The following is a 27,804-nucleotide window of genomic DNA, read 5'->3' as shown; positions in this document are numbered from 1 at the left end:
TATATATATATATTATTTATTATCATTATTTGCTTTCATATATACCTATTATAAATGAGTTGAGGAATTTGATAGAGTCATTTTACGTGTTGGTATATACCTATAACTTACATAATATGCATTATGTATATGTAAAATATAATATATGCTTTTGGTGTACTTGCGTATACACACCAACGTCGCACACACATACATGTATACAATATATAAATTAATATGTCTGTGCGTTTTTTTTTTCAGGGAGTGTGAGAGAGAGAGGCGTATTTATCAGTTAGTATACTGCTATAACCATCATCTGCCGGACGGTCTATGGATAGACTACTGCTGTCGGTGTGTAGTTGGGTAACGGAGGGGAAAACCGTTTCGAGTTTCACATCACCGCTGCGCACACAGTGTCAGTGACTTCAATGCCCGGCTCAGTTTCTGGCTGTCTTTCTATGATGGTATACCGCGTTTGTATTTAAGTTTCCGTTATCCGCTCAGTAAAATATCGGTGTATTTTTTATTGTTTATTTATATACATTTTTTATTTTAATAAAAATAACAACAAAGAATATAAGTTTGACCGATTAGCCCAGTTACTTTTTTAATCGCACGGTTCTTTCGTTGATATATTGTTTCTCATTTGTGTACTAACAAATTAATAATTCTAACACTAAAATATTGTTTTCAAATTCAGGTTTTGTGTAGTGCGTGTGTATGTGCTAGTGCGCTGTTCGATTAAAGTAAATTGTCTGAAAATAAACGTGCATAAAACGTTGCTGTCGGTGTGATCGACACAAACATGTGATTTTAGTTGTAACGTCACTACAAGACGATGTGGAGAAGTAATTTTAAAATGACCATGTTACTGCTGCTTGCTATCACCATCATTGGTAAATTATTTCTGTATTTTTAAATCTTGTATATTTTATAGAAATTTTTGTATCTTGATTTTACCTCATGACTATATCAAATCTGTTTTCTGTTATACTATAGTCTATAATCTATATAACTACTGTCTTCTCGGGTTTGATCCTTTTTTTTTTTAATTACAAATTCCTAAAAATTACATTTTCACAAAATTATATTAATATATATTATTTGATGTCACAATTCTTCTTTTAGTTATAGGTAACTACTAACTAATAACTTTATAGATATTTGTGTAGGTACAATAAGGAACCATTAGAATCGTAGTCCAAATTTCAGATAATGGGGGGTACTATGCTATACATAGGGTAATATTCATGTATACCATATTATATTATACATTTATATACATAGGTTGTCGATACGACGTATCTTGGTATCTTCACAAAAATTCTTCCCTTGCGCGACGAATAGTTACACATTTTTATCACACAACTTCAAAACGAAAGCGGAGGAAAGATAATATTATTAGTCAGGCTAGACTTCGCAGGTGCATATAATAAAATATGTCAAACTATTGTTTATTCTATTATATTGTTTGTTATAATATACTTATATGCGTATGATATAAATTATACGGTGGACGAAATCGATTAAACTCGGTGACGGGAGAAACCGAATAATAATCAGTGATTTGGACCTACGTTACATAATAATGTGTCGACGAAAAAATAACAGCCATGCGATAATAGTATAATATGTAATACGTCTACGTCTACGTCTATATACAGTTACTGCGTGAGAAAATCGATACATACATTTTTTTTTATAATAATGCTCTAGTGTATTGAGCTACCGAGCGTCCCGCATAGTATACAATATATACCTGACCACCTAAATGTACCTGTAGTTGGTTACCTATGTTATATAGTTATGGTTGTATGGATATTATGTGTAACGACTTAAACAGTTCGTTTAACGACACAGACACGGATTCGCGGAAACATGGCCAGTCTCGGTGGTTGGGTCTTTTAAATCGATGTGCGCGTGTGTGTGAGTGTGATGGGTATATGTGTGAGAAATAGAAAAAAATTACACACCGATAGTGAGAAGACGTGTCAACGAACGCGCAGAGAATTTTTATGAAAAACGCGACGACGACCGCGGCGGCAGAACAGCAGCAGAATCCGGTACATCGGTTTCCGGTGTTTTACTACGGTCAAAACTCCAATGGCCGCCGCTTGCACCGCCGACGATGGTCGTTCGTACGTGTATAATAATAATATTATTATGTTACCAAAAAGACCGTGACCCGCGTTCGCCGTCGCCGCGCCTTTTGTTCTCTACGACACGAGAGAAAGTGAATTCTGTCGGGTATAATAATAAATTATAATAATATATTGTGCCTGTGTGCGCATGCGTGTGTGTGTGTGTGTGTGTGTGTGTGTGTGTACGATCGTCATCAAAATTTCCATGCGCTCATACGGAACTCTCCAGCGCGGGGTTTCTACGTATGTATATTTGTCCCGATACGATTTCGACGTTTACGTAACGTCCTTCGAGCGACCGTGTGCCGCCGTCTAGAACGGACTGCCGATGCCGTCTCCGTCATTCGGTCGAGGTCCTGTGGCTGTATATAATGATGTGTACATCGTATACACGTGAAATTTGGACGTTGGATGACGTGTAATAAAATAAACGTGAACGTGAGTATCGCTTTCGTTGGATGGTTTTATTACAATATACGTGTAAATAAGAGTTGGGAAAACTATCAGAATTTGTCTTTTATTTTTATTTTAACCTGATTATTTTATCAAATTAGGAAGTCTTATTTGCCATCAGAATGCATACAAGTTAGGTGTACCTGTAGGTACTTGCCTGGTCATCGGATTGGTTGTGAGTTAGGAAATTTAACTATAGTATAATGATTATAAGTGCCCAGCTGAAAAATAGACATCTGCGAATCTTGAACATGTTTCAAAGATTTCGTTCACTATTTACTTTTTGTACTTAATTAAAACAAATATATTTAACAGTACGCTATCGTATTAGCTAGGTAAACAATGTCTGGACCGAGATAATACGAGTAACGTGTTTTTACAATTTTTCGTTCCGTTCTAACATTAAATGTACTATAATGGGCCGCCGACGGGTCTACTCGTACATTAATATTACCTAAACATAAAACATTATGTAAATACCTACAGTATCGACCGAAAACCAAAAAAATTAAATGAAGTAAATAAAATAATATAATATGGATTGATCAACATGTAATAATAATGACTGAGTTTTTTATCCGTAATATTTTCGCGGTAATCAATCGTGAAATCGTTGTAATTATTGTGTTTTATGTACGATAATATAGACTATAGACTCTGTAGAAAAAAACTCATTTCATTAATTGTTCCGCCAAAAATCGATCACTTGATATAAATATGGACAAAAAATAATTAAAAAAGTACTTAGACTAAATTAAAAATATTATATATAAAGTGTGTTTATAATGATACGTAAATATTGGTTGTAATACATATTATACACACTATATATGAGGTAAATACCATGTTTTTAAATATTTTGAGTAACCGTAAGATAAAAAAAAACTAAAATAAATATATCATAAAACAATATTATTTTAAATCTATGAAAATATACCGTGCAAATTCAATCAAAAAATGTATATTTACCGTTAAATGTTTTTTTTTGAACATCAAAAAATAGGATAATTAATTTTTGAACGTATAAAAATGTTGAAATAATATGTTGTCTTTAATCCAAGCTATAACTTTTTGGAATGTACGTTAAAAGAAGTTTAATTTATCTCAGTGTACATACAAATATTTCTATTAATAACTGTATCCTCATATAGTCTTAGGGTCTGTACTAAATAATTACTAATTACTATAATTGCATTTAATTCGTATAGTTATTCAACTAAATAGTAATCATCACTAAACTATCAGTTTTTTTTTCATGAGTTTTAAAATACCGTAATCCGTAGTCACCACAACAATATTTTTTTATAGTATACCTATTAATTAATTCAATAAACGTTTATGGTTTTGTCCATTGACCTTTTAATGGTAAGTCAACCATCAAAATAGGTATATATATATTATATATTAAAAAATAAAAATACGTAATTAACAACTAATACGTATAGTGTATACTCATTGTACATATTAATGTATTGTACGAAAACATCTAGGTAGGTATTATTGTGGCATGACATGTGTATTTAATATGAGAACATTTAATAGTATGCTGCAATTGATAAGAACAAATTCTATAGGAATTTTATAGTGAATAGTGTTGGTTTGGTTGATTGGTATATTTTAATCATGCAAATGTTACATAAAATGTACTCTTTTTTTACGAGGCAAACGATGTACGGAATTTCAAAATGATGAACATTTTTGTGTTGAACATGCATTATTATTCCATTCATAATCATTTTACAATACTTGTATATTTTTTTTTACAAATGGTAGTATCGATATGTATCGATATTTGGGTAATTGTAAAATAACCGTGAATAAAATTTAAATGAAAATCTTCGCATTTTTGTAACTGCCGTGTGTGTATCGCGTTTGTGTGTGTGTATGTGTGTATGAATAGTATATTGTACAGTTGTAGTATCGCATACCTATCTATGTTTTTATTCGCAAACAAAATACTATATTTCCAATAAATAAATATTATTTTTTGGTTAGATACACTCCTCAGTATATAGATAATAGTATGTGTTATACTAGTATCCTATACAATGGTTTTTATTCGTTTTCTACCTATAAAATATAGTCATTAAATGTAATTATTTTTAAGCGGAACAACATAGATGGACTATATCATAATTCACCGTGTAATGGCTTAATGGTAACTGAATGAAAAATAAATGTGACTTTCATCCTCATTTCAATAAACAACAAGAATATTATGCGAAAAATAATAGTATTCCGTCCATCGTAATTAGATCTTATAGCGCTCAACGTTGACCAAGTGCACTAGTCTCCCCGGTATTGTATATATATATATAGTTAAGTCATAAATCCATGCACTTGTCATGCATAATAATAATATATATACTGTATTATTGGTAGAAAGAGGAATTTATGACTTTTAGCATACTTTCTTTTCCCCCGCATTACGCGGCTTGGCGTTGTGTTCGCATATAACTTACGCCGGTAAACAATAGTCGTTCAACCGTACGCTGCGGTACAAAGTGAGAAGAATATCAAAAACTCCAACGACTAATTATGACACCATAAGTATAAGTATGTTACCGGTTTCGTCAGATTCGACAGAATAGGTTTCAGGGGCACTCGTCTCGGGTGGCCTGCATTCTTCCGATATAGTTTTTTAAGATCTCCAGTTTATAGAATATAATATTTCTGATACCTGTAGCCCGCAATACTGTTATTATCTATACTTAATTTACACATACACCGGGCCAGCTGTAAGAGACGTAACGTCATCTGGGACCGATTCCGAGCGGCGACAATAATATTATGTTGATGATATTATAATATATGAACTGCGATGACCAACACGGAGCAGTTGCGGGACTGTCGCCACATACCACAGCATAGTATAATTTAATATTATCATCACGACGGGTGTAACTGTATAACGGTGGTCGGGTACCAGCGATCCAATATTATATTATATATTTTATCGTATGATATTCGTGTACGCCGATATCCGGCCGCATAATATACCGACACGGTTCGTGCAAGAAGAATCGCTTCCGCCTCCTCCGTGGGTATAATATAATATAATATTGTAGCCGGCAATGGCTTGCCAAACACCACTATGGGTACAACTGTACAAGCCCGTCGTTAGATATTTTTCACCCTAAAGCGAACATTTTAATACCACTTTTCTCTACCGATATTTGCTTAATTTTATGGCCTTCAATTTCTTTACAATTTGTATGCCGCCCTAAAGCAACGCACGTCTTGCTTGCCTGCGCACCTAACTAATGCAAAGTATGTACATTATTATTGTTATGCCAGCCAATTTTCGTGTTTTTCAGAATTAAAATATAGGTACCTAATATTTTTTATGACATAAATCATCACTCACGATTCTTGAATTCCTCTTCAGCGTCGTCAAAAACGGATCTTATAAATTAATCTCTATAGGTGGCACTATTGAGCGCACTGAAATTCTGAAATGTTCGTCTTTATATAGTATTTACCATATGATAAAAATTACTTTTTGTCCGTTTTTATGCATACATTATAATTATTCATTTTTTAAAAATATGAAACAATACAATTTTATTCTTACAGGTTTTTACTATGGCCAGAGTACATTTCTATTAATTATGAAATCAAATAGGTGTGTTGAACGAATAGTTTTTGTTTTATTATAATTAATTATTATTTATAGTTATGATGAGAGGAAAATAATATGGCCAATGGACCACGTATTTGTCTCTTGTCACTAAATATATGTGACCGTGGTCAATTCACTCCACTCATCAAAACTTATAAAATCGTAAATTAAAAGTTATTCGTTTTATATTCCGTCCACTCAACAACCTTAAGATCATCACATTATTTTATTTTCAAAAACGTAGAGTACATAATATACCTCGAACCGAGTAAAAACTTGTATGGGTATTTAAATAAAAACACCTTGTAGTCCCTCGGACTTCGTACCACTGTATAATTGGTTAGAGGTCAGTGTGGACAATGCAGTGCTTCATCATGACAATATTATAATATTATTATAATATACGATCCGGTCTACCTATTGGCTACAAAATTACACGGCAGATTACGCCCGGCATGGGAATTCTTATTGCTCGTTACTTACACGATATGTTATATTCGGACATAGACCTATGCACATAATAGTATAATGTATAATAATACTAGGACGACACGTGTACAAGTATGGACAATGGTCGGAGGTGGGGGGGGGGCTTAGGAACCATGATGACGATGCGATGACCGTATACTGCGTGGCGCCCGTAATTGCATTTCCTTCAATAATAATAATAATAATAATAATATTATCTACTTTTCGTTTTGCCATGGTATTGGGTACAGCGAGGTATGTTTGCCCGGACGGACAACCGCGTGTCGTTGAACCGACGGACGACTTGTCGGCCAAGGGTATATTGTGCGACGAGTGACGAGCTGGTGACGACGACAAAGTCGTCATTATTATACCTATACATTGTTATCATTTTCGTTGGGTATTGTTGTATTATTGGCGACGGCCAATGTGTACGGTTTGACAGCCGTAAAACAGCGCTGCGATGCGATTCTCTCACGAACCCACCTATACAATATAATACTATTATGATATATTGTACACAAATACACTGTCCGTGTACAGGATGACCGTCGCGTCGTGTCTCCGTCGCTCCGTATACAATAAATGATAATAATAAAATATAGGAACGCGCTCACGCAGTGATGTCTTTCGATGTCTTTGTGATTTTGTCGTAACGACGACATTACGGTACAGGTATAATAATATTGTACGTCGACGCCGATTTATGATTTCAGACACGTCAAACATTATTTTGTAATATGTATGTGTGTGTGCACGCGTGATGATGTTGTAATCCACCATTATTTTTATATTTACCAGCCATTTTCGACGCACAACCAAAGTTTACCGTTTTAAAACGATGGTCTAGTTGCAGTAGCTGCAGAAACAAGATAACATAGTATATATGTTTCTAAATATATATAACTAGGTACACCTATAATGCCAACTTGTTCGCAGTTCGCTGACTTTGAATAATTTGTCAAAATCATATAACGTATATAACGTGTGATACCCTCTTTTTAATGTATACGTCGTGTTTGCAGAAAACCGATAGAACGCATCATCTACAAGAGACAACTGCGAGTTTCTCAAAAACGAATCCATGTAATGAAATTCATTAAATCGAATATTATTCGATTATAATGTCCAAAACATGCAAATACTATGCGTAGTATATAACAGTTTAGTACCTATACACAGTTGTTTAAGTATTTCACATTTAGCACTTAAAATAATATTATTTTAAAAATATAAGATGCAGAGAGAACTAAACTATATTATATATTCGTTTATATTTACATTGAATTAAGTACATAAACGTTTATAAGGTAACTTCATTTAGGTTTTTATATCTATTTTGTAAAATCTAAGACATATAGAGAATTTAACTATATTATAATCAATGTGTAATACATTATAATATATTATGTATTTATTAATATTGAATTAAGAATACGAAAGTTTACCATGATAATTACATGTATAATTATTATTTGGACAATATTAAAAACTTAGGATAATTTTTGCAAGCCGATATAATGTACATATTTTACAGTATGCATGAGTATATTTAAAGTTACATATTTATGTAAAATATTCATTCGTATGACTCCGGTTAAATATCAATTTAGTATTTACCATTGAAAAAATATATTATTATATTAACTGTACAAAGTCATCAATATATATTATATGGGTCCCACTGGAGACCAGCAATATGCTTAAATAAATGCTAAACACTTTGATTAATGATAATATACACTTGCTGTACATTTCAATGCTCATTAGAATCAATAAGTGAATGTAACAGTATTCACTTTGGTACAAAAGTCTTGAGAATACTAATTATATGTATAACTGTACTTGCCTCGTCAAGATCATAAACATCGTTATATACTCTATTGTTGAATATACTAATATATTAACAATTATATTTAATTGCGAAAATATACCGGTTGAAATTTTGCTAAAAATAACTAATTTTTAGAATATAGAAACCACAAATATTTTAAGCAAACAATTTGTAACAACTAACAGCTAATATTGAGGTTTTACACTAGGTCACCAATTTTATCCATCGGTACTATAGGTTAGATAGGTTGTTAAAAAACGTCATTTTTATATTCGTAGAATTTGTTAGTACGTCTCGATACTTCTTGTACAAGTAACAGTTTTATTTATTACATTATTTTATGAACAAAGATACAACTCCTACATTTTGAATATACTTTAAAAGAAAATTAATGTGTTTTTAGTCTAGAAAATTTCCCACATTCTATTTTTTGTACTTTATATTCTTATTCCTTTTTTAATCCTAACTTTAACTATGGACTCCGATGTAGTGATATTCACCACGTAAGAAGTCTTAACTTTTAAATCGATTGGTATACCACCTTTAATATAGTTATGTAATATTGGGTTTAGAATACTTTCGAGACTGTATTTATCACGAAAATTTTTTATAATAATTATACAGTCAGCGGGTGTCTAAAGAACAAAGACGAATGACAATAGTATTAATAATCATATATTATAATAGTTTGCTTTGATATCAATTATGCCGAGGAGAAATCAAAAGTTCTTTGCCCTTTCGTTCAAAAGAAATATACACTGGTAAACGGCAGATACAATTGTACAAATCATCGTAATACTGTGGCAATAACTAAACAAGAATAAAAAACAACGTTATGCGACGGAAGACCGAATGCGACCTTGTGTTACTTCGTTCGGTGGTTTTGTCCGTGAAATGTTTCCCAGAATAAGAAAAATGCAATATAGGTATAATACGTCCGCCAATCGAAATGTAAATCGATCATGGTAACTAATTGGAAAACCGATGGGCGATTTGAATTCAAGACCGTCAAAGACAACAACCCCTTGAAATAACTGTTTTGGAGAGGCGTAAAAAAAAAAAAACAATGTGATTTGACAGGAAACCGAAATAAATGCACAAAAAAACCGATTTCCCGCCATTATATTATAATACAGTATATACTGTGTACATAACACCTAGTCAAATCAAGTTTATACTATATTATATAGGTAAATATATACATCGGCGTGGTTACTAGTTGTTCGTCGAATGCATGACTGTCTCGGTAAATATGTAACAATCGTATCTACGGACAACGGAGAAATATATTTTGCTACCTTAGTGCCATATCTAATTTCGTCCAGTTTAAATTCCAGTAGGTTTCTGGGAGTGTTGCTCTGAACGCTGCAGCAGTGTGTCAGATGAATAGATGATTTGCAGACAGACATATCGCGTTATATTATATTATAGCGTATTGTATTATTATTGTGTCCACACGTTTGCGACCGTCAGCCAAATACCTCTGAATTTAACAAAACAGACAAATTCCGGCCGGTAGCCGCATAATATAATATCTGCTAAACTACCATAAAGCATTATCAGCTGTCCAACTCCATTCGGTTTTATTTTCTATATTCCGTAAAAATCAACAATACGTCATATAACAATTTTCAGTACTAATATGTAAGACATTACTACCTACGTCCAATACTCAATTACGATTGTTGCCAATGAGACCATATCTAACACTAAAAAAATTCAAAATGATTGAAAATAAATTAGGTAAATACTTACTTAGAATGATAGCAAATGAACGGTTCATACGAAAAAAAATGTACACAAAGATTACCGAATTGAAAAAATTCAAGACCAAATAAGCACCCAGGAAGAAAGTATCTTTAGTAAATTACTCAAATCAACGGGTGCACTTCACTTGATCTGCATACATTACACATATTGACATATCCATCACACAAACGTCGCCTAAAACAGTAAAACGAGGTCGTTATAACACGATCACGTTTGTTGATTTCATACTTATTATTAGTCCTAATTATTTATTAATTATTAGTATGAATACTTAGTCAACTGTAGTACATTATAGGTAATTATTGTTTAATATTTAAATATTATAATCTTCATCGTGTTGCCAAAAGTTAAACTGGGAGGTTGAAAATCCCGAACAAGTGTCATCAATTTGATTTTTTTACTTGTCGTCAATAAACGTTAGCTACTGCACGTCTACATACACACGATCGCATTATTTTTTGGTATGGATTATTCTAGTAATTTATTAACTGGTCACAGCTTGATATACTGCCAAAGTATATCGGTGTAGGGGACAACTGAAAATTACTTAACGCTTTTTATAGTGATGCTACAGGTCGTGGCGAATAATCACGATAACGGCGATCGAAGGCGAAATATGTCAACGGCAACGAATATAAAACGACGACAAATAGCCACGTAATATAATAACTCATATTTCGTGTGCAATTATAATATACCTGTAGTACGTATCTATTATATTATTGTTTTGTCAATTGTCACCAAATTTGGGTCATTGTTTACGGACGATCGGACGTCGACGGTTGGGCGGCGCTTACTTATACCTAATAATAGCAATAGGTATATGCTGTTGCCTGTTGGTCACCTAATTTCACGCGTATGTTATTGGGGACCTCAGTGATCCAGTTACCGACCGAAAAATGGTATGTACATGTGTTGTACACGCACACAATAATATCATCATTTAAGTAGGTATATTACGACCGTGCGGGCGGGTGTCTGGGAAATCGAGAACGTATACACTAAATATGATTCGGTGTATATATATAGTGTACAGTGTATAATATTGTATTATTAATTATTATCATAGTCTGACAGGCGGAATGAGAGCATAACGCTTAGTGGCGGGACACCCGGAGCTCTTCTCCGCCGCCGCAGCTCTTGTCTAGTAGTGAGTCGCGCGTTAACAACGACTATTGAGGAGATCATAATTGAATAAAATGATGATAATAATATCAAACGTATAGCAGACACGTCGATTGCTAATTATTGCGTGATTGCAGGTCAAATTCAAGTACAATTGGATTAACAAAACGCGCTCTGGTGGAAAAATGTCTAGGTATACCTTCCGATTCGGGGTATAAGGATACATAGTTTTATATTGGTTTTTTTTACTTTTTCTTACAAACTTATTTTGTTATTGAAACTTCTTGCGCTGGTCCAACTAACTGTATACCCCAGTAAGTTAAATTTTTACTGATATTATCAAATACAAATAAATTGGTCAAGAAAATAGCTGGTACGTAGCTGGCTTACACCAAAATGTGTACCACGTTCCTATTTACAAATACTTGAAAATTTCTTTGGCTTATTACGTATATTATATAATGGTTATTTACTTTAGAGTTGTTGTATGTACTTATATACACAGGTCAAATTTTAAGGTGCGTGACACCCGAACGTTTGAAATTCAACTAAAAAACAACATCAGTTAGATTATGTCTAATTAAACCTATTTTGCGATTGGTTATAATTGCAGTATTGATGATATGTAGGGTTTATTTTACTGTCCACAAAGCTGATGGAAGCTTGTAGGTAATTGTTTTTAGAAATTATTTTTTATTTGTTAGGTGTCATGCATGACTTGTGTTGTGTGTGCTTTACAACTTCTCTATAAATTATCCAGGATTTTAGTGCTTTCGAAATTTAGGCCCATATCGTTTTGGTTGTGTTGCCGAGCATAATATAGGTACAGAACAATGTATTTTAAAAAAGAAAAATTTCAAAAATATTGTTGTAGGTATGTATAGGTAGGTAGCCAGGTAGGTACTTATTTATTACGTTCTCGTTTCGGAGTCTTGCGTCAATACGATGTATCCACAATACGGAATGACCGCATCAGGCGTGTTTAACTGTAATATTTTCGGATTGTATGAATCGAATTATCAGTTTTGCCGTGAAAAATTATTGTCCTCATAACGCGTCGTTATTTAGACAGTCATTCGTAACAACGACGCGCAGTGTTGAGACGTTCGATCGGTTTAACACCGAAAAAACGAACAGATAATCATTTGTAATACATCACCGTGATGACACGGTTTTTTAACAATTTTTTCCATACCGAACATTAATTATTAAACAGTTACGTACGCGTAATAAAAATTATATCAAAATTATGATTGCCGTGAATTATACGTTTCCCATAAAAAGTGAAGTCCATCCATCAGATTTATTAGAATTTGTCACAGCTCAAAATATTTAGAAATAATAATACATAATTTATATAATTTAATAGTTCTCTTTCGGAAAAGGAAGAAGATACCAGCTTCTTATCGTCTCGGTCATATTCATATAATATGTATCTACTATTATCAAGTACCTATACTTTTTTCGATTATCTAAGAATTAGGACATACACTTTAATAAATAATATTATTGTGCTGAAATATTTGTTACTAATATTATTTTACTATAGTTTTGATTACCAACGACATTGATCTACTGACATTTTAAAATTTTGATTTATTTTGTATTTTAATTTATGATGTCCTTTTAATATTATTTCCATTTTAAAAAAACAAGACATTTTTTACTAGTTAGGTCGTAGTTATAGGTACATACATTTCGTTAAACGAATTTTAACGCTTGTAAAAATAATTTTTTATTGAATCATAATATTTACAGTTTAATTATTCGTTCTAGTTTAGCGACGGCATAGCATTTTGAGAACACTTCAACCTATCAAACTTTATTACTCATACATATAATTAAAAGTTTCTCTCGTATATTAAAATTTGTATATTTATATGTAACTATATGCAAACGTCAAATAAGCTGCAATACCTACATATTTTATTTTTTACCAACTATTTAAAATAAGTAATGCTTCCTACTATATTATGTCGAATTGCCTATTTAATATTTTACTGTTTGAAAACGATATACTATTCGTTTTGATTAGCTGTAGCCGTGAGATATTAATTAATTGTTGTTGCTATTGTTTGTGACAAGGATTTATCGAATGTTTCATTGTTTGATAATGTATGTTTTTCTACATAATGATACATTTGGTGAGAGGGTTCAGAGCATTATAATATCCATTTTTTTTTTTGTTTTGTTTATGTGAAAGTTATTTTTGCATACTAATAGTCTGTTCAGTTGTATCTTAGACAATAATACAGTTGTACTTTGTAGGTTATTTATATTTTATATATATAATAAACTACTTTCAGTGCTGTGGCTGTTGCAGGTGTATCGTTGACGATGACGCATAATTTGGATTATTGTCTGTCTTAATATCGATCTCCCGTTAAAAATCGACACAGATGTTTGATGAAGTTTAAATTATTTCATAACGATAAGTTTAATCACCATCTCATGACACAGTTTTAACAAAAAATAATGTACGCTCAGATGACAATTTAATTAGCATAAAAAAATAAAAATACACCATAGCGGAAATTTTTAGCTCCCACGCGTTAAACGAACTGATCGTTAACATTGTGTAGTACGCGCTTTGAAGGAAAGTATTATGAGTTAAATTATTAGTTACTTACCCTACCTATATATTTAAACTTAATCTACTTCTATTTATTTTTTTAACTAATGAAGGAGCATTTAATAAGGAATAAGGTTAGTTTAGTAAAGTTAGTTGAGTAATTAGTAGTTAATATAGTAGGTAATATTATATTACTTGGTAAATTAGTATTGCATTAAAATTAAACATTATAAAGTAAATAAAAGAATAAATGTATAATTTAACCCTATTTTAGCACTCATTAATTCATTTTTATTTCATTAAGCGTAATTTGAACCAGAAGTTATTACAAAGACGTGGCTTATTAATTTTTTAACTAGGACAATTACATATTGTAAAATTCAAAATTAAGGTTTGAACTCCATATTTGCCATAGTTACATCTTTAATTTTGGTTACGCCGTATTATGTATAACGCTATGAGCTATTAATTAGGGTACGTGTAAAATGCGTGGACCACTTATGTAGGTAGCTATAAAATTTATCTCTGTAAAGTTTTCATTGGAAGACCAAGATGATACATAATTGCGTGTTTGTAAATTGTCCTAACCAAATGGTTAATCTCTATATCAGTGTAAAAACACGTTGGATACCTACTATTTATAAACTAGTTATTTATCTCGCCATGTTGGTATCTAGCAGCGAAATTTGTTTTGCTCATCGTTATGTAAATCGCTAAACCTGTACCTAATGCATATATATATACGTCATACATATATATTATGAGTCCTTGACCCGAAACCATCGCGATTTGTCGGAAAAGGTGAATATCCCTAAAAGTCATGGTCAAAAATTGGATAAAAAAAACAAATTAATTCACTTTTAACCAGAGTAATTAAATTTATTATGTTTATTGACCACATTATTTTAATAGATATTTCTAGTCAGATACACTTAATTGCGAGAATGAAAAAGATCTTATGATAATCCAAGTCATAAAAAAAATTAAATTAAAACTGTATTAATATTAAATATTATTCACTCGTAACTTGTTTAAGTCGATTGTCAATATCATATATCGACAGCCGTGATATTAAATTACAGACAGCACAATTATTATTATTTTTTAATTCATTGCCCGGAAAACGCCCTTATTATAGCATCCGAGTGGGCACATATTTGACAATAATATGTTGAAATATTATATTGTTTTGGTGATCGATTATATTAAAAAAATACCATTGATTAATAATAATAATATATTATAACCTAACCTAATCTAATATCATACGTTCTACAAGTTCCCAAGTTTAAACTGTGTTTATACCTACCTACTACTCCGTCGTCTTAAACTCACTTCCGTGCAACAGGTATAAAATGCCGTTATGATGTCTGCAGCGGACATTCGGAAACGCGTTTAACTCGAAGCGCGCTTGTTGAATGCTAATCGAAATCCGAGACTTTTGGTCGTCATTTTAGCGAACACGTAACACGACTATCCCATACTTAAACGAAATAACATTTTTAAATCTGTAGTGTACGCGTCCCAAGCGTATTATTATATTGTACAATTATATATATATATTATTATGATATATTATTTTCATGTTTGCTGCGGGGAAACCGTGTGGAACCGGTCCTCGACGCCTGGCGGTAATGATAATAATATTATATTGTATGAATACGTGTAGCGATTAGCGTACTCGAGCTCGCGCACACACACGCACATAATATCTTATATATAGTTAAGTAGGTACTTACATTATATTTGAAGTATATATGACAACATAGCATGTATGTATGTATGTATGTATGTATGTATTTAAGTATATAATATATAATACGTAATATGTATATGTACGTAAGTTTAAGGAACATTGTAATTTTAAATAAATCGATAAAAGGATGCATATTGTACAAATATTTGGCTCATAAATGGGAAAATGTCGTACCTACAGCATGTGACTAATAATATATTTTGTACTGCTATTGATCTAAAGTATAGATAATAACTAATTAGATTGCCTAATAATATATTAAGTGATGTCAAAGTTGCAAGAAAATAAACAACAAAACGTCTCAAATAATAATAATTCAGATTAATCACATGGACACCATTAGGAAGGCACTAAGTAAATATAAATCGAGAATGACAAACTTTGACTATGAAATATATTTTATTGAATAAATGATTGGAATCGTTTGGAGGACAACAGCCAAAATGAGCGGTCAATAAACCTGCGGAGAAGACGACCCAAGACGCGAGAAGTACAGGGGAAGTATTAGTAATTAGTATAGTCACGCAAGAAAAAAAAACCAAGAGACACGTCATCCAGAAAGGGCGTGAAATCAAATTTCCTGTCTCGTAAGAATTATAAAAAACGACTTGGCGCCTTTAAGCGCATGTTTTATTGTTTATTATACGAATCCCGCAATGCTTACCACCGACTGCGAGTCTTCGCGCGGTAGTCTGCGCGGCATTCTTCTCATAATATTACAATAATATTATTATTCTTCTTTTGTTTTTGTACATAATCGCGATCGTTTATCGTCGCACCTATAATACTCGACCATCGTGGTATACATAATAATATATTGTAATAACACGATCCCGTGTTATTATATTACACTGTGTGCGAACAGGTACAACACGAACCAACACGAATCGCCCCCGAGGGTGAAAAAAAAAATAATAACTTTTATAATAACGACTGATGATGGTTTTGGAAACAATTTTTTTTTCTTTCCCGATACCCTGGCACAACTGCGGGTCATCCGGCAACGTCGCATAGTTCAGTGTGTAACGGGTTAACGTAACGGTTCGGTAGGTATGCGAGGCCGCCGCGGTCGTCATTGACGGGTTTTGGCTGTACAGTAACATCATATTATATGTACCTACGTAGACATAAACCTATACTCGCGCGTCGGTCATCCATCGCCGCTTTGGTTGGTTTTGTCGCGGTTTTACAAAACTGTTGAGCTTTCGTGGATTATAATGAAAATCATTCACGACGCCATCAACGGCAGTGAACGATCCGATTTCGACGGAATATCCGAAGACGGACACCGCAATAATATGAGTTTGAAACTTCAATTTTCCGCCAAAACTTATACATGACGTGAAAGACATCACCGGAAATTCTCGTCGTAAATTGATATTATTATTATTGTTGTTACTATAATTATCACTATTATACGATTAACACTCGGGGGAGTCGTGATGTAATAGTATATATACTGTAGAGAATACTGCAGCGGTCGTGCGTAATGAATTGTGTTTCGCCATACCCTCATGCGAGATCAACTGCGAACCAATGCGATAACGAACCGCGAACACCGTAAAAATAAATACTTTACGCACGTGCGGATCGATCGCCGGCGTCTAGAACACTAGACTGACAAAAGCGATCGTCATCCCTTTTATTTTTAATCACTATATTATCATCAATATATTATGACCGCGGGATGTAATTATTCCGCCCGTAATGTGCGAACCCGATTGTTATATTGTCGGCAACAATAATTTCGTTCCGAGCGAATTCGTGGCGAGAATAATGTTATACTATGATGTCGCGGTCTCGCTATCATGGCGATATATTTATGTTACTTATTATTATTTATATTTTATGCGTATAATAATATAGTGTTATACATTTTATAATATTGCTCAGACAGAAAAAAAAACTGATTTCCTCGTATAATATAATAATATGTAGTCGCATATAATACGAGTACGGAAATCCGACTTTTTTTTGCGGCGCCGGCGCAGTTCCTACCTAAATAATTATAGTAGGATAATATAGCCATGACTGACGACCCGTGTACAACGCAGACAAAAAACGATTGTAATCGACTGTTCGAAGATGGACCGATGTACGACACCCGTGGTTGCGATATTCGTTAAAAAAAACAATATTTTTGTTATTATTATTAATATTTTTTAAACCAATATCGCCTGTAGACATACAGTTAGATTGTCAGTGGGTCAAAAATATGGGTCTATTTCGCTTACCACAAACGCATTCGTGATACCACATAACGGACTATATTGTTGTTGTTTTAATGTTTTAGACGTCGCAGTTACGTGGTTATTTTATCTATGCGTTTGTTCCGGAGTCCTTCAAACAATTGGTTTTTTTTCTTTTCATCTACCTAATAGTTTATAGTATGTACCTAACTAGATACCGTCTCGTGTGCAATAGCCAGGTATATTGAGAAAGTGAAGTTATCGATAATAAACTTTTATTTATGATCAATGGTGGTAATATTGTATTTTCCGTCTATTTAGCTACTTACAAAATATATATATTGTAATAATTACGACATTACGTTTAGTGCAGTTATTGTAGATAGGAAATCGGTGGTTTGGAAATTTGTCCAATGCTATATTACATTATACCGAATCGTTACGTAGAATAAAAATGAAAAATCTAAAATTGCTCGGCAATCTTCATTATTGCAATTATGGTTCACTCTGAAAGTGGCCGTTTGGTTTATATTTTAATAGCACAATTTTAATGTGGCTTTATAAGTATTTTTAAGTTTCCAATAGCTAGGAAAACAATTGCCTTATTTTTAAAAACCATTAAACTCATCTTTAAAACTATTTTAAATGCTATAAATTCAATATCTAAAAAAATAACATAAAATATGAAGAATTACGATTTTTATTTGAATAGTTTATAATAATTCTTCAACAGCTGACTGTATTCTACTTCAATCAAGTCGCAGTAACCAATTTATAACAGTTTCTGTATAAAAGTTATGTAATTATGTGTAACACACTGATACTGTAATAAACTATTATATTAATATAGCAATATTATATATTAGGTATGTTTATTATTTTAACCTTATAAATTATTTCCACAATATAAATAATATCGAAATAATATTAGGTATGTTTGTTATGGTTACATAAAATGATTTTATTCATTTGAACCTCCTTTGGTATTTTTATAATTTATTATTGACTATTGTATTTGTTATATTCTTGACAGTTGACGTCATAATATTTCATGTGTATTAGCAGGGCTGATTTGCAAAGTTGTTAAAAACTTAACGGCGTTTGTCGAAAATCCGATATAATAATATAGTAACAGGTACTAGGAAACAATAATGTGGTTCATACTACCTACATCATATTATACATGTTATGCCTTCCGATTTCTTTTCGGTGATGATATATTATGCAGTTTTACCGTGGAACGGATTAACGCAGTGTAAAGCTATGTTCGCCACATGCACGTTCGAAATATAATATTAATTAAATATGCATTTCCCGTGTATCGCCGCAGCAAGAAAGCGTAAACCAAGTGAATAAAAAGTATATTAAAAATATTTACATTATGATAAAACGTGCGTGCGGGCGCGGGCATTCGCAGTTCATATTATTGCTCGGCCGAGAGAAAGTGAATTGAACGCCCGCCTGCATACACACATCTATATAGTATGTAACATCACCCATTATGTGGCAATAGTTATATGCGTGTATAGACATCTAGATCCGGGATACGTAAGCACTAAGCCCACGATTATTTATAATATATTGTACAGTCGTGTACGTCTTATAATACATACGAGCGGAGTGGGTATAATATTATATATACAGGGTATGTCTGAGCCGCTAACCCCCCAGTTTTTCTTTGGTAGTGAAAATATTCTGATTTTTGGAATTTTTTGGTAGGTACACTCAAGGACGATATTTTCAAATAGGTAGATGCCTAAGTAGTGGTCCGCGCCCTATGGAAATATAAACTTTTTGTTTTTAAATGCTAGTCACCCTTTTTTACTGTAAATGATTAGGGACATTTTTTTTGTTATGGATGTTAATTATTGCAATTTAAAATGTATTTTTTGAATTACTTAACTTAAAGTACTCCCATAGTCCATGATAATAGATTAAGAAGATATGGGTGGCTATGCTAATTTTAAAATTGTAGTGGGTTATTATTTATTAATATGTAGTGTGCTGCAGTAAATTCAAATTGTAGGTATGTTTTTTAAACATTGTTCAAGTACCTAAATAATAAGTTCTAGATTAATATTAAAATTATATATTTTATATAAAACCATTACCAAGTAATATTATTGTCCTTTGTAGATAAAGATTTATAACTCAGAAACCATACCTATTGATTTTATTTTAGTTAGAAAAAAAGGTGATTCTCATTTGAAAAAAAATATTGTTTTACCATAGACTATAGAATAATCTCTAAATTGTAAAAAAAGCTATGTATTTTTTTAATAATATGGTTAATAAGTGTATATAAAAATTCCAAAGCCTTTAATTTTGATACAAGCATTGTTAAATGATAGGGAATGGGTGAGCATGGTTTTCGAATCACACTGTATATGTATAAATGTATTTTAATTAATATTATATATGTAGATAGATATGGCCATATGGGGGGTCTCCCTCCTGTTGTTGCAGGCAGCGGACGACGATGACGCTTTAGTTGCGGTGACATCGCATGCTACAGTATGTGAAAGTATACGTGTCGTTCGTAGGTGCCGAATTGTATGGGGGAAAAATGTTTATAGATAAAGAGTAAACACTAAAAGTTGGTGAAAGCGCTACGAGACGCCCACTATGCATATAAAATACAAAGTATACTCAAGTGGCAAGTCCGATTAATAATAATTCGCTTGTTTATACATTTATATTTTGATTACGCAATTTCAAGTCGGACGTGAGAGTTATCTGAAATCGACGACCGCGCATTAAATTATATTATAACTGAAACAACTGCAGCGGATTACGTACCCATATAATGATACACGGGAGTGGTGACTCAATACTTAATTATTGCCGGCCGTATATAATATATTTTGTAACACTCGTTTGAGGGATTAAAGACGATCGTGCGATTTTTACGTGTGGAATTTCCGTTTACGCATTTCATTATAAGATACACCAATTATAGCCACGATATATATAATGCACAGAACGGTAAAACGGTAGATCGTCACTCGTGTCAGGGCACTAAAGATTTGCAGATTACGTACATAGTCTTTTTTTTTTATCAATAAACAAACACATGATTTCGTCAACTATACAGAACACTATCGATACATCTGACTCCTTTAAGCACAGCCTGTGATAAACATATAGAGTAGGTAACAGAATTCACATTTTTAATAAATTCAGAATATAAATTGCAATGCTGTTCGAATTACAGCCCGAATGGTAATTTAGAAAATGTATCTATTCTATACGCTTTATTGCAGTCCTTATTCAGGCTGAGTATCACGCGTAAAAGAAATGGTGCCTTTTTTGTTTTAATAATATAAATTTAAATTATCGCATTTTATTACTAATGCAAATTATATTATCGTGTATGAATAAACAATAAACGCATAGTTTATTATTGTTTGGGAAAAAATAGGATTATAATATGACTTCAAATATTGAAATGCAATATAATTTTGAAGTCAGATCTCACAGTAAACTCAAGTAGGATATATACTAGATGTCCTCGTAGGGCGATAAGAGAAATCAAAATGATAAGTTCCCCTCCCCGTCTTTACCTCCACTAACACTCTTATTACTATTCTTGCAATAATCAATGACGTCATATGTATGTACTTATCGTACGGTTTGTGTTTCAGGTGTGGCATGCGGCGAAAACGACAGCGGACGTTCAGATGAAGTAGTGAGGGTTATGCGCAGGCGGCATCTGGACGAGGCTACCAAGACGGGTCAAGAATCGAATGAGATCGACGACGATCACCATAGGCGGGCTGACATGTCACTGACCCGGGCCGAAGAATTCAAGTCGACCGCGGCGGCCTGCGGCGGCGGCTCGTGCGGTGAAATGCCGGAAAATACGGAATCGGCTGCGGCAGCTGCGGCGCTGCACGACGACTCTCAACTGATCGCGTCGTCTGCCGTCCCGTCGTCTATGGCGGACGAACAGACGTCCCAGTCACAATACTATTACGAATACGTTGGGCCGACAAAGATCGGTTCGGGGGAAGCCAAGAGGGCTTCGTCGCGTGGCAGATCACTCGTACCGACGGAGCCCGATACTGCAGCGCAACAGCCGCCGCAGATACGACAACAGCAGCAGATGGATGTGGCGGCGGCGGTGGCAGACCGTCAGCAGACCCGTAAAGCTGGTAACAGTGACATGGAAGACATACTGGACGGGTTCGTTAAGCTACTGAATGGTCAGCCCGGTCAAGCTGGTTACCGACAGCCGATCAAGACGCGCATCAACAACCGCGGACCTCCCCGCATATCGGACGCTTCGGTTGTCCTGGAACCGCCGGCGTTTGTGCCTATGCCGCAACACCAGCACCAGCAACAGCACCAACAACAGCACCAGCAACAGCTACCACCACAGAACAAGCCGAAAGACCCCCCACCGTATCCGTTCGACGTGCCACAGCCTGCCAGGCCACTGCCACCTCAACCGCCCAACCTTATCAAGCCGTTCTTGACCGGAGTGCCACTGCCCGAACAGCTGGTGCCCACCAATGGTGGTGACAACGACGACGAGTTGGGCCCACCATCTCTGCAGTACGAAGACGACGTATCGCATTTGCCATCGTCGTCGAGACGACCGGTGCAGCATCAGCAGACAGCCAGGCCACAACAGGAGTACGACTTGTTTGCGGACGGACATGCGCACGGCCCTGGCCACGTGGTGCCAGCCGCTTCCAGACCTGTCGAAAATGTGACGGAAAAGTTTACGGTGGACGCGCCTTCGTCTCAGTCACCGCCGCCCTCTGACAGACCGGCCGCGATCACTGTCTCTGAGAAACCGACCACGACCGACAAACCATGGTCAGCTATCGACATCAACGCGACCCGTGTGATCGGAATCCAAGTGTCAAAACTCGTCGATCACTTGACCTCACCGGTGGTTCCCTCATCACCTATCGGAGTAAGCGATCCCACCGCAGCCGCCTCCGCTGCCGCACCCACGACGACGACGTCCACTACTACCACCAGCACAAGCACCAGCACCGCGGCGGAATCAACGTCCACGACGACAGTCGCGCGACCGGAAACCACGCCGGCTGGCGAACACGTGACCGGCGTCGGTTCGGCGGTCGTAGTACTCGAGCCGTCCACTTCGGAGGAACCTCATCGCGACGATGCGCATAAGCCGACCGAAAACAAACTCCCCAGCAAGCCTACAGCGCCCGTCAAGAAGACCCCGCAACAGTCAGGTAACTATCACATAGTCGTTATAAGTTTACATAATGACTAATGAGTTTGTTTGAGCGAGGTTAAGAGGAAAGTCGCCTCCCCACTCTTGGGCCGAAGCTGGGAATTTTTCTAAGTATAGAAATTACTGTATAGCCATACAGTTCTTATTATATATAAGTAAAATACTGGTCCCAGATCGTCATTGAAGATTAAAATAAAACATGATATGATGGGTGTAGAGAACTAATTTTTAGTTTATTACTATAGTAATATACATGTGTGTGTGTGTGTGTGTGTGTGTGTGTGTGTGTGTGTGTGTGTGTAATTAAATGTTAATAATATGATTTTTACAATCTAATTGGTACCCATAAAAAATAAATTGTTAAGAGTGGAAAAGATTTTTTACGACTTAAAATATTAACAATTTGAATAAGATAACCACATCTTATTGATAATATATTCAATAAACATACACGTTAAATATAAAATAAATTCAGCTAAATTATTGAAAAGTTACATTATTTTTGTAGGTATACCTATATAGATAACGTAATTACATTTTAATTAATATCATATTAAACAAATCATTTAATCATTATACATAATATACTCATTACTCATTAGTCATTAGTAATACAACACATTTACTGAATACATCAGGTATATAAATGTATAATTTATTTTATTTTATTAATTATTTATTGTAAGATATTTAGTATAGAATATGTACTAAACAATTAAGAAAACATCATACTATAGAATATAGAATATAACATTCTAACAATTTTGTCATCATGACGACGTGAAATATACACGTTTGGCTTAGGTATACCTCTTCTTTTTCGCATCTCATTTACTAAAATCGTTGTTTCGTGTAACGGAGGTATTATGTTCGCGTTTGTACACGTCTGTGGAAAGTATTAAAAATGCATATAATATGTATAACATAAATTTCTTTACATTATGTGGACCTGAAATTGAGTACACGTAGGCTACATCAAACCTTTATTAGGTCCAACACTTTTTCAAAAATGTGAAGTATTCCACCCGTTCCAATAAAAATGAATGCATTATTATTGTTTTTGAAATGTATGAAATTCTTAGTAATATAATATTGTAGGGTTCAACATCCGAGGTAATGCGATATTGGCCACATATGCAGGACTGGATAGCCGCACTTAGTCCGCCCAATCCAGCCAGCGCACATTACACATAAATAAAGATTATATAATATAATATCATTATCGTTATAGTTATATACTATATACACAATTAAATTATAATTATGAGTTTGATGTTTTTTTGATTTATGCCAATGAGTAGATACACACTTTTTGTCATTTTGTACGATTTATAACTTAAAACGAATTGCTATAACAATTCGATTATATTAATATTATAATGGTGGATACTTTGTCGACTATAATCGGAAAATAATGTTTTCGCAGAAGGGTTCCCGTATTATTCACGTCCAGGGATCGTGCTGGATGATCCGGAATTCAAACCCCACATCGGAGGCCAGAGACGCCCCATCCAAGTTCAGGTGCCCAGTAAAGGTGACGTGTTCGACATAATGGTGTCCGCCATTCAAGGGCCGGGTGACAAGCCAGCACTGCTGAATCGTAAGCGAACATTTGTGTATTATTAATATTAATGTATAATCAATCACTAAACATTTAATAAATTAATAGTGAGCTAATGGTTCCTCAAACATGATTTAGTAGACCATGATTATTGATTGGTACATTTTATTTTAAAAGACCATTAGATTAACCCTATTTTTTATGCGACCCGACATAAAAGTTACAACAATTGTGCAAAATTTGGAAATTTGTACATGAACTAATACTGTAATGTTAATACTGTAATGTTAAATAAATGTTTATCGAGCTCAATTACTTCTACAAAGTACAAAGCATCAAAGAACACGAGTGACGGTGCATTGTTATTAAGTTTAATAGGTACTTCATGACAACTGATGACATAGTGCACCAGATTTACAAAATCGATATTCTAAAATATTCGAGATATACGATTAGTCACTGTTTTCGACAATTTAGTTGACTATTTAGTCATTTCTTGCAATAAATTTCGTAGATTCAATCAGATATATTATATCATACTATTATTTATATCGATGTGCTTCTTGGATTTTATTTTAGCTGATGAAATATCACCGTCAGGCGTCGGAAAAGGAGAAGTGTCCGTGATAACGTCGGCAGAACCAAACCAGCAGTTCGTGTCCATCGACGGTAAACGAACGTACATCAACTTGTTCGGCTCAGCGGAACCAACCGCGGTGGCGCCTCAGTCCATAAAGCCGACCAGCGCTGCTTCCGGGTGAGTGTGATTTCTATATTAAATGATATAGCCTTAAGTGTTTGTCATTAGGTATGATTTTATTCATTCATTCGGTGATTTTATTTGTTTGTTTTTTGAATCTTATAAATAGCCACATGCACGCACTGCCGCCGCAAAGTACCAATATTTTGTAATCGACTTAGGAATTTATGCATATTTGAATTTGTTTGGGAAGTTAATAGAAGAAATCTGATTCGAAATAAATTTGTTTCATGGTGTTTAGATTTCATTTTTTTTCATATCTCGATTTTTTATAAATTATAAGATAATAATATCCTATTAATTTATATCCAACATAATTTTCGAATGACAAATTAATATTTTTGTACTGTTTTTTATATTTGACGCTCTATATAAAAATATATTTGACATTTTAAACTAAACATCTAAGTATTTTCTCTATTCTCAAATATTATTGACTAGAAATTAACTAGAAAAAAATTATAAATGATATTTTAAAACTTCTTCAAGTGCATATATTTAAGTTTTTTAGGGCATAAAATCCCGATTCCTGGTGACCTGGTTATTATAAATAATATACTGTAGGTATACATATGAGTATACCAGCCTCACTGATAAACAGGCTGTTAAATTAATTGTTCATTAGTTCTAAATTAAACGAGCAAAGTTTATAACGGAATGTGAATTGTCGACTAATTAGTAAATTAATAATTACTGTATGAATATAATATAATTCGTAGCTATTATTATGTATACGGACCACGGTAAATTAATAGATACCATGCTATATATCGTTTAGTGATAGTAATAACGTGCACGTGTACAAATGTGATGGTTGTTTTTAATTTATTTCCCGGTGGAATAATGATCGTTGGGATACTTTCTCTCGAGATGGTCTAAAAATAATCTCCGAGGTCCTTAAAAAGTATTCCGACCCAAACTTGTAGTCGACCGTACCAAATATCTCATCGCGTTGGCGCTATAAAATATCACAGTTACATATTATTATTAAGTATTATTATAACGATTATAATACGAGTATATCGAATGAATAATAAAATATAGATACTTTATAATTGTGTATATAATTACTGTTCATAAGACGTACGACTGTTCTATAGACATAAATAGGACAGAAGAGGGGACTCGGGAACATACTTACACGGTTTATTCAATTTAGTCCCTATATAATATGTCTTTTAATCGACTCTTATTATTTTATGAATTTAAATTGTTACTGAATAACAATATCAATGTAATATATTAATATTTAATTAATATTCAATGTATTGTATCTGTTATTCGTCTCTCGTACTTCTGTTACCTATACGTATAATCGTCATAATATAACTTTTATATCAAATAAATAAATATATACCTATAATTGAACTAAAAAATACACTTTAAAAAAATGAGCGGTCCAGAGACGCCTATCAAATGTGAAACATTGACTTTACTTTGAACAGAAAATATGCATACAAATTGAAAAACAGGTTTATTAAAGGAAATAAACATGGCATAATCAAAAACAAAATATTCAGATTTTTTAAGGAAAAATTGTTCTTTATTTTAAAGGGGCATTAGGTGTTTTGCGCTTGTACCTACTGTGGTTTAATGTTTGTTGTCGTGTTTTCGGTTTCAGATCATATTCAGTGAGCCAAGTGCTGCAGCCGCATGGTGCGTCCAATCCACCGGGACCGCCTCCACCGTCACCGCCAAGCGGGGGCAAACCGTCGGCACCGGCCTGGAAACGGCCCACTCACCCGCCAGTGAGAATCGACACTTGTATAGTGGGCGACGATACGACGTGTGATGCGGCGCAGCATGAAAGGTGCCGCACCGAGCTTGGCGTGTCCTCGTGCCTCTGCAGGCCCGGGTACAGCAGGCGAAAGCACCGGGACCCGTGTCACAGTGAGTATTCAGTGTTTTCTCATATTTGCCCTATTAATAAATTATTATCTAAGTATAAGTATGTTCGAATTTTTTTTCAAATCATTGACGTTAAGTACACCGCCGTAATATTATAATATCCATCTCTGTTGCCAAACGAATTCGTACCACTAAATGTTCGGCTATACAGATTGTACTACACGAAGATCAGAAGTTCTGACAATATTCCTTGTGTGTGACCTTAGTGTCGGGTAACCATCACTGACCATTCGAGTTTAAAAGGAGATGATTCCTTTTTCCAGAATCATATCCAGTTGTCCAAATACACGTCTAACGGGGCGCTTTTCGTCCAATTTTTAGAAGATTGTCCCGTCCTAATATTGTTATATCTATAACATTTTGTTTAAAAGAGAATAATTTTGCTCAAACAAATCTAAAACAATATTTTTACAGCTGCATAACATTACACAGTGTGTTATAATGGACGAAT

The 27,804-nt window shown here is 34.0% G+C and overlaps 1 protein-coding gene across 1 annotated transcript; it reads left to right on the top strand.

Moving 5' to 3' along the window:
• The first annotated feature begins 270 nt into the window (after window positions 1–270).
• LOC111038197 (formin-like protein 20) lies at window positions 271–27,584 on the top strand. Its single transcript, XM_022321206.1, has 5 exons — window positions 271–875; window positions 21,554–23,122; window positions 24,551–24,724; window positions 25,265–25,442; window positions 27,067–27,584. Exons 1-5 carry the CDS (start codon window positions 818–820, stop codon window positions 27,449–27,451), a joined length of 2,364 nt encoding a protein of 787 aa, XP_022176898.1. The 5' UTR covers window positions 271–817; the 3' UTR covers window positions 27,452–27,584.
• Window positions 27,585–27,804: the final 220 nt, after the last annotated feature.

This window comes from Myzus persicae, unplaced genomic scaffold (assembly GCF_001856785.1).
Source record: "Myzus persicae strain clone G006 unplaced genomic scaffold, MPER_G0061.0, whole genome shotgun sequence".
Lineage (NCBI taxonomy): Eukaryota > Metazoa > Arthropoda > Insecta > Hemiptera > Aphididae > Myzus > Myzus persicae.
Note: the sequence above shows the minus strand (reverse complement) of the source record. Positions and strands in the feature narration are given on the sequence as shown.

What these genes read in the sequence shown, in the direction of transcription:
- LOC111038197 (XM_022321206.1), top strand. Translation starts at nt 818, where the DNA reads ATGTGGAGAAGTAATTTTAAAATGACCATGTTACTGCTGCTTGCTATC. An exon ending in CAAGCCAGCACTGCTGAATC is followed by an intron (nt 24,725 to 25,264) that starts GTAAGCGAACAT and finishes ATTTTATTTTAG; the next exon opens with CTGATGAAATATCACCGTCA. An exon ending in CCGACCAGCGCTGCTTCCGG is followed by an intron (nt 25,443 to 27,066) that starts GTGAGTGTGATT and finishes TTTCGGTTTCAG; the next exon opens with ATCATATTCAGTGAGCCAAG.